The sequence below is a fragment of the Symphalangus syndactylus genome, chromosome 19 (assembly GCF_028878055.3).
Source record: "Symphalangus syndactylus isolate Jambi chromosome 19, NHGRI_mSymSyn1-v2.1_pri, whole genome shotgun sequence".
Taxonomy (NCBI): Eukaryota; Metazoa; Chordata; class Mammalia; order Primates; family Hylobatidae; genus Symphalangus; species Symphalangus syndactylus.
The window spans coordinates 29,675,072-29,688,553 of record NC_072434.2 but is presented as its reverse complement, the minus strand read 5'-3'; the positions used below and the strand labels follow the sequence as shown (position 1 = coordinate 29,688,553).

At 33.5% G+C, this 13,482-nt stretch overlaps 1 protein-coding gene across 2 annotated transcripts in view; it reads left to right on the top strand.

Moving 5' to 3' along the window:
- The window catches only part of RO60 (Ro60, Y RNA binding protein), a 33,903-nt gene extending 20,421 nt beyond the window's left edge, over window positions 1-13,482 (top strand). For both annotated transcript variants that reach the window (XM_055235377.2, XM_063613732.1), the window contains exons 6-9: window positions 2,716-2,832; window positions 3,538-3,651; window positions 3,914-4,060; window positions 6,244-13,482. In XM_055235377.2, the coding sequence (XP_055091352.1) occupies window positions 2,716-2,832; window positions 3,538-3,651; window positions 3,914-4,060; window positions 6,244-6,396 (531 nt within the window). In that variant the 3' untranslated portion in view covers window positions 6,397-13,482. The remainder of the gene's footprint in view (window positions 1-2,715; window positions 2,833-3,537; window positions 3,652-3,913; window positions 4,061-6,243) is intronic.

Here is a 13,482-nt window from a genome sequence, read left to right as displayed (position 1 = left end):
GGAGTAAATTTAAGAAGCTGCAAGACTTATACACTGAGAACTACAAAACATTGTTAAAAGAAATTAAGTCATGAATAAATAGAAACACATCTGTGTTTATAGATTGGAAGACTTAATATTGTTAAGATGACAATACTATCCAAAGCACCCAATCTGCAGATTGAATGCAATCCCTTTCAAAATCCCAATGGCATGTTTTACAGAAATAGAAAAACCCATTCTAAAATTCCTAAGAAATTTCAAGTGACCCCAAATAGCCAAAACAATCTTTAAAAAAAGAACAAACCTGGAGGACTCTTCAGTAACTCTTTCAGTTACTAGAAAGCTGCAGTAATCAAAACAGTGTGGCACTGGCAAAAGAATAAACATATAGACCAATGAAATAGAGAGTCCAGAGATAAAACCTTGCATATATGTTCAGTTGACTTTTTTTTTTTTTTTTTTTTTTGGAACAGAGTCTCACTGTGCCACCCAGTTTGGAGTGCAGTGGTGCAATATCAGCTCACTGCAACCTCCACCTCCTGGGTTCAAGTGATTCTCATGCCTCAGCCTCCCAAGCAGCTGGGATTACAGGCAAGCGCCACCACACTCAGCTAATTTATTCCATTTTTAGTAGGGACAGGGTTTCACTGTGTTGGCCAGGCTGTTCTTGAACTCCTTGCCTCAAGTGATCCGCCCACCTTGGCCTCCCAAAGTGCTGGGATTACAGGCGTGAACCACTGCACCTGGATGTCCGTTGACTTTTGATAAGGGTGCCAAGATGATTGACTGGGGAAAGGACAATCTTCAACAAATGGTGTTGGGAAAACTGCATATCCACATACAAAAGAATGAAGTTGGACCATTATCTTACACCAAATACAATAATTAGTTCAAAGTGGATCAGTGACTAAATTTAAGAGCTAAAACTAGAAAACACCAAAAACACAGGCAGCAAAAGAAAAAATAAATCAAACTTAAACATTTTGTATATTAAAGGATACTATCAAGACAGTTAAAAGATAATCTACACAATGGGAGAAAATATTTGCAGACCATATATCCAATAAGGGCCTAATATCCAGAATACTGAAAACTACAAATTCAGCAAAAGTACAAACTACCCAATTTAAAAATGGGCAAAGTACTTGAATAGACATTTTTCTAATGATATACAAAGGAGTAATAAGAACATGAAAAGGGCCAGGTGCAGTGGCTCATGCCTGTAATCCCAGCACTGGGAGGCCGATATGGGTTGATCACTTGAGGTCAGTAGTTCGAGGCCAGCCTGGCCAACATGGTGATACCCCATCTCTAAAAAAAAAAAAAAAAACTACAAAAAAATTAGCTGAGTGTGGTGGCGGGTGCCTGTAATCCCAGCTACTCATGAGGTTGAGGCAGGAGAATCTCTTGAACCCAGGAGGTGGAGGTTACAGTGAGCTGAGATTGTGCCATTGCACTCCACCCTGGGCAACAAGAGTGAAACTCCATCTCAAAAAACGAACCAAAAAAAACATGAAAAATACTCAACATCATTAATAATCAGAGAAATGCAAATCAAGATGACAGTGTGATAACTACTTCACATCTAGTTGGATAGCTAATACCAAAAAAGCAGAAAACAAGAGTTGGGGAAGATGTGGAGAAATTGGAACCCTAGTGTATTTCTGGTGAGAATGTAAAATGGTAAAATGGTGTAGCCCCTGTGGAAAACAATTTGGCAGTTCTCAAAAGGTTAAACATAGAATTACCATACCATCCAGCAATTCCATTTCTAGGTATATACCCAAAAGAATTGAGAACAGGTATTCAAACAGATATTTGTATACCAATATTCACAGTAGCATTATTCATGATAGCCAAGAGTTAAATGTATTCTTGTCTTTTATTTTTGATGCTATTGTGAACAAATGTTTTCTTAATTTTCTTTTTTGAATTGTTCATTGCTAGTATATAGAAATACAACTGATTTTGATGAACAACCCAAATGTTCATCAGCAGATGGATAAGCAAAATGTGGTATATATGATGGAATATTATTCAGCCTTAGAAAAGAATTAAATTTGATACATGCTACACCATGGATAAATCTTGAAAAGATTATACTAAGTAAAATAAGCCAGACAAACAAGGACAAGTATAGTATGATTCCATTATATGAGATATCTACAGCAGGAAAATTTATAGAGATAGAAAGTGGAATAGAAGTTGCCAGGGGCTAGGGAGAGACATGGCAATGGGGAGTTATTACCTAATTGGTACAAGTTCTATTTGGGATGATGAAAAAGTTCTTGAAATAGATAGAGGTGATAGTTACACAACATTGTGAATGTGCTTAATGCCACCGAATTGTACATCTAAAAATGGTTTAAAAGGTCAAATTTATGTTATATTTTACCACAATAAAACTTTCTTACTAAAAATTCTCATTTTACTTCAATGAGGAAAGATTTTAAAAATAGGATGGTGACTTATTTAACTAAAATTATTGAATAGGTTCTTATTTCCTTTGTTTTACCTGTAAAAGCTAAGTATTTTTATTATTATTTTTTTAATTTTCAGTCATAGCTGCTATGCCAGATGAGCATTTTTAAATAGTTATCAATTGGTATATCAAAAATCTGAAGGCCTTTTATCAGTCTTTTTAATGTAAGATGATAAGTAAATATGATTTAGAAATTTAGTCTATTTATAATTTCTGTTATGCTTTTAATGATTGTTTTGTTTTCTCTGTAGACAGTTGAACCAACTGGAAAACGTTTCTTACTAGCTGTTGATGTCAGTGCTTCTATGAACCAAAGAGTTTTGGGTAGTATACTCAACGCTAGTACAGTTGCTGCAGCAATGTGCATGGTGAGAACACCTAAGACAATTTTGCCACTCTAAAAACATGTTTTACTATAGAGCAAAACTGTAAGATTAATAATGATTAAGAATTATGTTTTCACTTTTTTCTGTCATTTCAGCTTGTCACATTTTAAATTTTATATTTAAAGATAATTGTGTAAAGCCAAAGTGTTTAGTGTGTTGAAAAAGTATGTCTAAAGAACAAGCAGAATAGAAATTTTAATTTTTACAACAAAAGATTAAATATTAATGGATTTTTTAGGAAGTAGATAATGCTTAGATAAAATGAAAAAAAGACATTTGTTTAAAATTTATTTTAAAAATAATGCTTAAATTATTTAATTATTTGAAGCTTAAAAGATCTGGGAACTAGGAGTATCTAAAGACTTTAGTTCTATCCTGACTGTCAGTGAGTAACAAACAGATGAATAGTAGGCAAACTTTTTAGCTTCTTTACTGGGTCTTTATTTCTTATCTAATAAAATGAGAAGAATATTTACTGTATTTTCTTCAAAGGATAGTCATGACAGCCAATTTTTTTGTGAAAGTACTTTGAAAGCTGTACTACTGTTACTGTATAGTTCTAAAACACACTAATAAAAGGTTAAGAAATAAACATCAGTGTTTCTTTTAAACATGAAGTTGGATAAAATTCAAAATATTGTATTTCCCCCCAAATTTGCTGAAAATTACTGCCATTGAATTTTTCAGGTTGTCACACGAACAGAAAAAGATTCTTATGTAGTTGCTTTTTCCAATGAAATGGTACCATGTCCAGTGACTACGGATATGACCTTACAACAGGTTTTAATGGCTATGAGTCAGGTAAGAAACTGTGTTTTTTAAGTTTACCTAGTTAAGTTTACATAACATGTAGAATGATTTTATATTGATGTCATGTATGGTATTAATCTGTGAGAACAAAATTTTTTTTGTCTTAATTTACTCATGACAAGTACAAAACCGAAAATATATACGCAGGCTTTGGGAAGGCTGTATATATTGGTGCTAAACAAAATGATACTGTAAAAACTAGTATTTTTAAGGATTTATTTACTTATTTATTCATGCTTTTGTTCTGAATTAGATCCCAGCAGGTGGAACTGATTGCTCTCTTCCAATGATCTGGGCTCAGAAGACAAACACACCTGCTGATGTCTTCATTGTATTCACTGATAATGAGACCTTTGCTGGAGGTGTCCATCCTGCTATTGCTCTGGGGGAGTATCGAAAGGTAAAACAAATTCTAATATGGTTCCTCACCCAAATAATAAATATTATTTTAATACTTGATTTTTTTTTTTTTTTTTTTTTTTTTTTTGGAGACAGGACCTCATTCTGTTGCCCAGGCTGGAGTGCAGTGGCTCAGTCATAGCTCACTGCAACCTCAACCTCCCAGGCTTAAGTGATTCTCCCACCACAGCCTCCCAAGTAGCTGGGACTACAGGAGCATGCCACCACGCCCACCTAATTTTTTGTAGGGATGGGGTTTCACCATGTTGCCCAGGCTGGTCTCAAACTCCTAGGCTCAAGCGATTCTCCAGCCTTGGCTTCCCAAAGTGCTGAGATTACAGCCACCATACCTGGCCATTCTTGATTCTTATTCACTTATGTTTTTCAAAAAATGTTACTACAAGTAGTTCTGTATCTTATATAGGAGCCAATGTCCGTTATAGACTCAGCAGTACTTAAAATAAGAAAAAGTATTGGTTACACACATATGATTTATTTTAACCAGTTTCCATTGCTAAACATTACTAAAAATATCCCTTGCAAACAGTATTTTTGGTAATAATCAGAGTATTTGTTTTACCTTAGCTGTAAGTTTTAATAATTCAGTGTGCTTCTTGAAAAACTGAAAGTATTATTAGTGAGTTTTGCAAAAGGATTACATAAAATTAAAGCTATAATCTATGCTCTATGTTTTATGGACATGGCTGTTCTAATCAGTATCCTCCAGTTGAGCTTTCTGAAATGACATAAATCTTCACTCTCCAATATGGGTTGCCACTAGTCACATGGGACTTTTGAGCACTTAAAATATGGCTAGTGTGACTAGAAGTAGAAATAGAACTTGTTGATGAAGAGTAGTGGTTCTCAAAGTGTGGTTTCCCTACCAGCAGTCTTAGCCTCACCTGTGACCTTATTAGAAATGCAAATTCCTGAGGCCCATCAGAGACCTGCTGAATCAGAAACTCTGACGTTGGAACTGTGTTTTAACAAGCCTTCCAGAGGATGTCTTTTTTTTTTTTTTTTTTGAGACAGAGTCTCGCTCTGTCGCCCAGGCTGGAGTGCAGTGGCGCGATCTCGGCTCACTGCAGCCTCCGCCTCCCGGGTTCATGCCATTCTCCTGCCTCAGCCTCTCCGAGTAGCTGGGACTACAGGCGCCCGCCACCACGCCCGGCCAATTTTTTGTATTTTTAGTAGAGACGGGGTTTCACCGTGGTCTCGATCTCCTGACCTCATGATCCGCCCGCCTCAGCCTCCCAAAGTGCTGGGATTACAAGCGTGAGCCACCGCGCCCAGCCCCTCCAGAGGATTTCTGATGCAGGCTCAAGTTTGAAAGCTGCAGGTGAGGGAATAGTTTTTTTGTTTTTTGTTTTTTTTTTTAAGAAATGGGGTCTCCATCACTGGAGTGCAATGGTGCTATCATAGCTTACTGTAACTTGAAATTCTGGCCTCCCAAAGCATGAGATTACAGCCATGAGGCATTGCCCAACCAGGATAGAATGTAAAGACTGTTGGGTTGTGAGTCCTGAGTCTTTCTCTTACTCTGTGTGGACCTAAGCAAATTATTTAACTGATCTACATCATAGTAAGTTACTTACCTCTTAGAGTTGTTTTAACAGTTACGGTAGATTATTATTTAAAGAGTGCATTGTAGTTTCTCACGTGTATACATTCAGTGATTGTTGGTTTTCTCAAAAATTCAATTATTTTAATCTTACATGTAGCTGTAGAGGACAAGTTCTTACGTGGAAGGTGTGTATATCGCACATATCAAAGTCATCAGCCAAAAGTTGGTCATCCCAGAGAGATAAGTTCTTATATTTATATATACTCATACACACTGCCCCAGCATTTGATATGTTGATAAAAATATCTGGCACCCTTAATACCCTGACAGGTTTCATAAGTACAAAGTGCCTAGGCTGCTCAATAATGTACACTGCAGCCCATAGAACAAGTAAAGTAATTGATGAGAGAAGTAGAAATTTCAGGCAGATTCTATACAATTTTATTGTCCATTCTTCTAAAACTCTCATATTCTAGCCTTAAAAGATTGACACCCCCCAAAAAAATGTCTTCGTATTTAAAAAGCTCTGGTAGAGAAGTGTTAAAGTGTTTTAATTTTGGAGGTATTTTGCATTTCCTTACATGTATGTTTTTAATATGTATTTTGGTCTTTTTCTACAGAAAATGGATATTCCAGCTAAATTGATTGTTTGTGGAATGACATCAAATGGTTTTACCATTGCAGACCCAGATGATAGAGGCATGTTGGATATGTGTGGCTTTGATACTGGAGCTCTGGATGTAATTCGAAATTTCACATTAGATATGATTTAACCATAAGCAGCAGCACGATCCAGAGATCCATTGCCATCAGTGATCTCACTAAAAATATACAGCTACTTCCCAGCTAATCTCCACCCAATGAATGATGATGGTATAGTATGTGCATAATGGAAAGTTACCTTACCGAAAAAAAAAAAAAAGAAGGAAAAATAAGATGGGCCCAAAGGTCTATCTACTAAACTAGCTCTTGGGAAATAGCTTCAGGATACTGTAGTTTCCTCTATCTAATAGAGAACTTTTTGTTAATAGACACTGTAAAATAGTTTTGCTTTGTTGAATAATACGTGTGTACTCAAAAGAGGTAAGAGCAAAAAGTGTAATTCCACATCATGTCACTTGAGAAGTGCTTAACATTTTCTTAAATGTTTTCATTGGGAAAGGACAGCTTTGATAATGTCCAAATACTCTGAAATGCACTAGACCATATAACTGTGATGGAATATGAAACTCATCTGTAAACTTTTATACTAAGGGGGTAAAAAAAAAAAAATAAGGCATTTGATTAAATTATGAATGAGTTTTACAAATTCCTTTCAGACTTTTACTAACATCACACAAATAACAGCTTTCTTATTCAGCGAAAAAGATATTTTATTTCTGATGTTTTATTTGCACTTGTGGAATATGTTACCATTAATCAGAAACATCATGGCAACCCCTAAGAATAGACTAAGTTTGTGTTGGCTGAGGGATTCTATTTGGTTTGCTTTTTTTTTTTTGGCTTTGTTATATTTTATTGCTAAAAGGGGTGTGACTTGATAATGATTTCCTCTGAATTATAATAACATAGCCAGATGTAGTCTCACACTTTTTTTCATACTCTTAAGTGAAAATAATATAAAATGTTTCAAGCGCTTAACTCCCCCTCATTCACAAAGTATAACAATTAAAATCTCAATTATAACCAGTTTAGCTTTTTCTTTACTTTTAAAATAAAATTTTTTACTTTTAACTATTTTTTTAGTCAATATTTTTAAAAGTATACATGTCAATGGCCTCTTTGTCCATTATTCATTTTGTGGCAAAATATTCTTCTTTGATAGTGTAAAGAAATAATAAAGCAATCTAGGTCCTTTAGGTTTGAAAGGCAATTTTTGAGTAGCATATTACCAGCTAGCCAGTCACTAGGAATTTTTTTCAATATTATTTGTATGTATGAAACTTTTCATTACACTAAAGTGCATTATTTTATTGAGCAAGTATCCTTCATTGTGAGGTTTAATATTAAAGCAGTCTATTGAAATGCCATTATCTTTGCTCACAATTTTATTACGGCCGTCTAAGGTAGCTTACACATAAAACCTGTTTGCGTATCTGTTGTTCTCTAAATATTAATTGAAGATTTACTGAGGGTTTGTAAGATCCTTCTCACTGTTATGTGAAAAGTCAAACTGTAGTTAATGTAAACTATAGCCTTTTAGGTGCTTGGGGGTTAGAGGGTTTATGTTTTTTGGGAAAGGGGGACTTTAGTAGTCTGAGGATTTCTGTACATATTTTCTTCTGTTTTATGTGAAATTCGGGCTCTGAGAATAAGACAATGTTCCTTTCAAATTTATTTGACATATTAATGCTGGTTTTGATACGTACCCATTCCTTCAACGCAACTGGTATCAGTTTTTAAGTGTGATTTACCTGAGATATTTTTGTTGACCAAAGTTCATAGCACCTTCACCCCCACTCCAGATATGCATTGCTTCTGATGTTGTTCACATTTTTAACCCTGTCAAGCATTGAACTGAATATATTAGCTGCCTTTGACACATTAAAATATTACGTTCAGATTGAATTTAAAGTTTAAAGAGACTAATAGAATTATGTAATAGTTACTGAATTCTTTAAGTAAACCCAAGATCTTAAAAATTATAACATGATCATTTTATTCCTAATAGAAATGTTAAATATAGTACAAAAATGCATTACCTTCAGTTGTGTACTATTTCCATAATACTTTTAGACAAATATATCTATAAGTTAATATTAAATCCATCAAGGATACAAAATTGGATGGATATGACCTTTCTGAAATATTTAGGTAGCTCTAATTAAATGGACTAGGGTAACATTTAAGAAAGAAATGATAAGCAGGAGAAGCTACCACAGAAGGTAACTTTTCAAATCATAGCACATTCGAGCTGGAAGAAACCTTAGAAACCTAAAAGCTAATTTTTAAATTTTTGTTAGAGAGCTGAGGTCCAAGACAGAGTGTGATTTTGAAGTACTATGACCTAGAAATCTTGGTCTCTTCATTTCTGTGCCAGAATTTATTTCCCCACAACATGGGAATACATGATCTCAGAAGAGTAGAGGATAAAATAAAATTATTTAAGACTTTTACTTTATTGAGTTATTAGGAAATAATGTATATACATGATTGCTTTAGGAGTAGAAAAACAGAATGGGAACATGTATAATCTTGTAATTCATAGGAATCCTCAAGCACAATTAACCTGTGTTGCTATATATATCTACATATATAGAGAAAAAACAAAAACTTTACCTCATTATGAATAAAATGTACTGAAGTGATAAACAAGTTTTTTATTTCCTGAGTTACTTTTAGGATTACTGTTAAATTAATATTTGGGAAAATACTGCTTTTAAAAACAATCCTAGAAGAATAAACTTTATTTCCTAGGTAATATGTAAATAGTTCCAGGATATAGTTGTAATTAGTAAAACAAAAACTAATCTTATAATCCCACCCTTTATTAGTTGAAAGTTCTTGGAAATTCCATTTATTAATACTTATATTATTTAGTAATCTATTTTATGAGAGTGTTAGTGAGGCAAGATGCTAGTGAATGGAATTTAGTGTTACCCTTTGGCACCTCCTTTGCTTTATCTAACTTACTGTGTGATTGTAGACAACCAGTTTAACCTAAGTGATTTGATTTTTTTATCCTTAAAAAGTAACATATCTGTGCTTGGATCATAGAAGAATCAGTGATTTAATATTTGTATAAAAATTGAAACTGGGAAGAGGGCTTGCAATACAAGTTAGAATTCTTTTTTTTTTTTTTTTTTAGTTAAAAACATTCTTGTTAATAAGATATGTATTTCAAAAGATAAAATGTTTTAGAAAAATAGCTCACTCAATAGGCCTAACAGTGTTTTAAAACATTCCTGTTCAGAGTAGAAAAATTTAGAAGAAAAATTTTCACAGCTAAAGTATTACGCAAAAAGTCACTATTCTCTACTAAAGAGGGAGAAAAAATATACTCCAACTCTAAGATCTTCTTGGATAGACCTAGAAAAACAAGCTCATACTCTGAGGAAATGCTGTTAACAAACTTTTTTTTTTTTTTTTTTTTTTTTTTGAGACAGGCTATCCCTTTGTCACCCAAGCTGGAGTGGCATGATCACGCTGACTGCAGCCTTGACCTCCCAAGCTCAAGTGATCCTCCCAAGTAGCCAGGAACACAGGTGTGCACTGCACTACCATGCCTGCCTTTTTTTTTTTTTTTTTTTTTTTTTTTTTTTTTTTTTTAATTTTTGTAGAGACAAGGTCTCACTACGTTGCCCAGGCTGGTGTCAAACTCCTGGGCTCAAGGGATCTTCCTGCCTTGGCCTCCTAAAGTGCTGAGATTAGAGGCATGAGCCACTGCACCCAGCCAACAAACATTCTCTTAATCTTTTAAAGTAACCAGTAAATCTACAAATAGTCAAGTACTATTTTCATCAGGGATTTTTTTTTTCTTATTTTCTAGATTTTACAGAAACAATGTGAAATTATTTTGGAAAGATAAGGTAGGATTCTTGAATAAATTTGAAGGTCTCACAATTAAGTGAGAAACACCTTTAAAAGCATAGTAAAGCTACACCTAAATAACTAAAGGCTAAATCACTGTAATGTTTTGTTGGACTTACTTTAACTTGACCTATTGTAGCCACAAATAACAAATTTCTTGGTAACTGATGCTATTACAGTAGGTAATCAAAAATGAAAAATTCTAGTCTTATATACTGCAGGTTTGGGGTGCTTGTTAAGGCACTATCCCCTCTGGAGAAATGTCATATGGCATCAGTGTAAACATGCACAAGAAAGAATTTGTAAACAAAATGACAGGTTAATCGATGAAATTAGTTGTATTTACTGTTTGGATTTTATTTACTGTTTCCTTGATGTCTGTTTCCTCATCTCTTATTTGTTGGAAGATTACTTTTCTACCTCTTTTTTTTCTTTTAAAATTCCTTTCTTACATTTCTGTCCTCTCTTTTTCTAGTCCTTCTCTATCTGGATAATAAAATGAATGACAGGAAGGTCACCCACATAGAGGTTTGGGATGAACCTTTTGCAGATAGCTTTTTGTTTCATACAAGTATAAGATCATATTTTCGTTTTCAACTTAGTAATAGGCAGGCTTCTTGGAACAATAAGTAGATTGATACACTCTCTTCCCAAATCAAATTATATTGTGTATCTTTTATATTAAATGTTTGCAGAAATTCTGTGGCCTTTAAGATCAGTTATTCAGCCTTTGTAATTATGTTATCTAGCTATGTTGAAAAGATAAGTGCTTACTATATAAGCACTGTTAGAAAAATAATTAACTGATTACTCTTTCAGAAAATAGCAGGTGTCTCAATGCTTTTATTTCCATAATTATAAAGACCATTGTTAAAATCTTTGGTTTACTAAATATTTCACTGAGCATATATAGAGATACATTGCTTGTGGCATAAAAAGTCTTGTAAATAACTTACATTTGGCTTTTTTTAATTGGTACATTTTTTATTTGCTTTTTTGAAAATTATGAAGTTAAAATTTAATTCTAAGGTAGTATTTTTCATGCATAAAACTAATAATGTAGTTAAGCATACTGTTTGAATAAAATTATAATAAATGGCACAATTCCTTAAACCCTGAAAATACCAAGTTATATTGGAAAATAGTGGAAAGAAACAAACTAGTGGAGAACATCTTAGAAAATTCTATTGTGGAAATTAAGATGATTATTTTCAGTGAGAATGAATTTATATATACAACAAAAATATACAAAAGCTAACCTTCTCATCCTAAAAAGATTTTTCCCTTTGCTTCTATTTTATTTAGCCCTGCCATGCACCACATTAATTTTATGAACATAAATGATATTTAACTTTTCTTTTCTTTTTTTTTTTTTTTTTTGAGACAGAGTCTCACTCCATCACCAGGCTGGAGTGCAGTGGCACAATCTCAGCTCACTGCAACCTCCATTTCCCAGGTTCAAGCAATTCTCCTGCCTCAGCCTCCCAAGTAGCTGGGATTACAGGCACGCACCACCACGCCCACCTAATTTTTATATTTTTAGTAGAGATGGGGTTTCACCATGTTGGTCAGGCTGATCTCGATCTCGTGACCTTGTCATCTGTCCGCCTTGGCCTCCCAAAGTGCTAGGATTACAGGCGTGAGCCACCGCACCCAGCCAACTTTTCATTTTAAGTTGTTTAAATTTATGCACTTTTAGATATCAGAATATATACTTGAACAAAGGAAAAATTAGCTATATGTCTGCTGGTTTCACTTCGACGTAGATATGGATATGTGGATAAAGACAGTAAATGAAATTAAAACCTTGCTATTTTAAATATCATTACCAGATATAATTGATGGAATATTATATCAACAAACTTATTGAAACTTGGCTTTATTTGTAACGTAAACTATATATAATCCATACATAGCCAGATTAGATTTAAAATAATACAATTAATGAATAGTACTCAAAGTGTTTTTGTTGCACTGTTACTCTGAATATGGACTCTCTATATCTGGTATGGCGTGGCTGGGCATAACTTCTGTAATGTATTTCAGTTATATGTTTTTCTTTTATTGCCAGCTTCTGATAATGAAATTTTCCAAAGGGATGAGATATAAGAATCATCTTTTATAAAAACCAGTGGGAAGTGGGGTATTATAATCTAATTCTAAACTGTCCATTTGCTTTATATAAAGGCTTTGATTTCAATAACTGACCATTTGATGAATATTTAAATTACGCAGAATAATGTCTACATAGAATAAACTTAAGTATTCAAGAGCCTTAAAGTGAAAAAATGAACCTTTTGACTGCCTTAAAATATTACTTGCTCTGTAATTCAGGCATACTAGTTACTTTCCTTGGGGTCTGTTTAAATAATGCCTTAATAGTGTTCTAATGTTTCTGAAATACAGAACTCAAAGGGTCTTTTAGAGCTTTTAATTTTACATAGTGAATGGAAATTTAAGTATTACGTTTTAAAACCTGATTGTACATTGGTAATTTAAACATCCAGTAACAGGAAAATCTAGGCACACTGATGTGTTATACATACATGACTGTTAACATCAGTAATATTTTATGATAGTTTAAGGTTTTTTATTGTTTTCTATACAAGTTATCCAACAGGTTGGACTTTATAACATGACATCCAAGGACCAAGTTGCATATTTAACATTGAATGAAAATGCAATTGTACAGTTCCAAAAATAATTAATTTTTTAAGGGAATTTTTCAAGACAAAAGGCAAATATTTTGTTTCAAACCTACAAGCAAATTCATTCCAAGAAGTGAATATAGTAGTAAAACATAAAGACTATTGCAATAAAAAGTTTCCAGGCCAGTGACTTGTTTAATTACATTCACATTTTTACATTCACTTTGCCTTTCAAAGCAGGAGTATTTTATAAAACTGAAAGAAAACTTTAAATTGTCAAGCTGGTGCTTAAAGGTATGTAAAATTTGATTTAAGTTTATTTCATTTCCAAGAAAAGGACCCTGAAAGGAGGGGACAGGGAGCTTCCTACGTCTGTTGATAAACTGATGCTTTGTCAAGTCTTCCAAGTTTTCACTGTAAATAATACACCTAACAATGTAATTTTGCTGTTTTCTAATAAATAGGGAATGGATGAATATATTAATGTATTACATTTGTTTCATGATAAAACAGTTTTCACCGATACTGTGAAATCCTTTTTCTCTCCTTTCTAACCTTGCAAAATACCCTACTAAATAAATCATTTTGGACATGGAGTGCAGGTGGACACTGTGTGAACTGTTTTTGGTCAGTTATTGTAGAAATTGGTAGATGTACCAAATAAACTCTATGCACATTAAA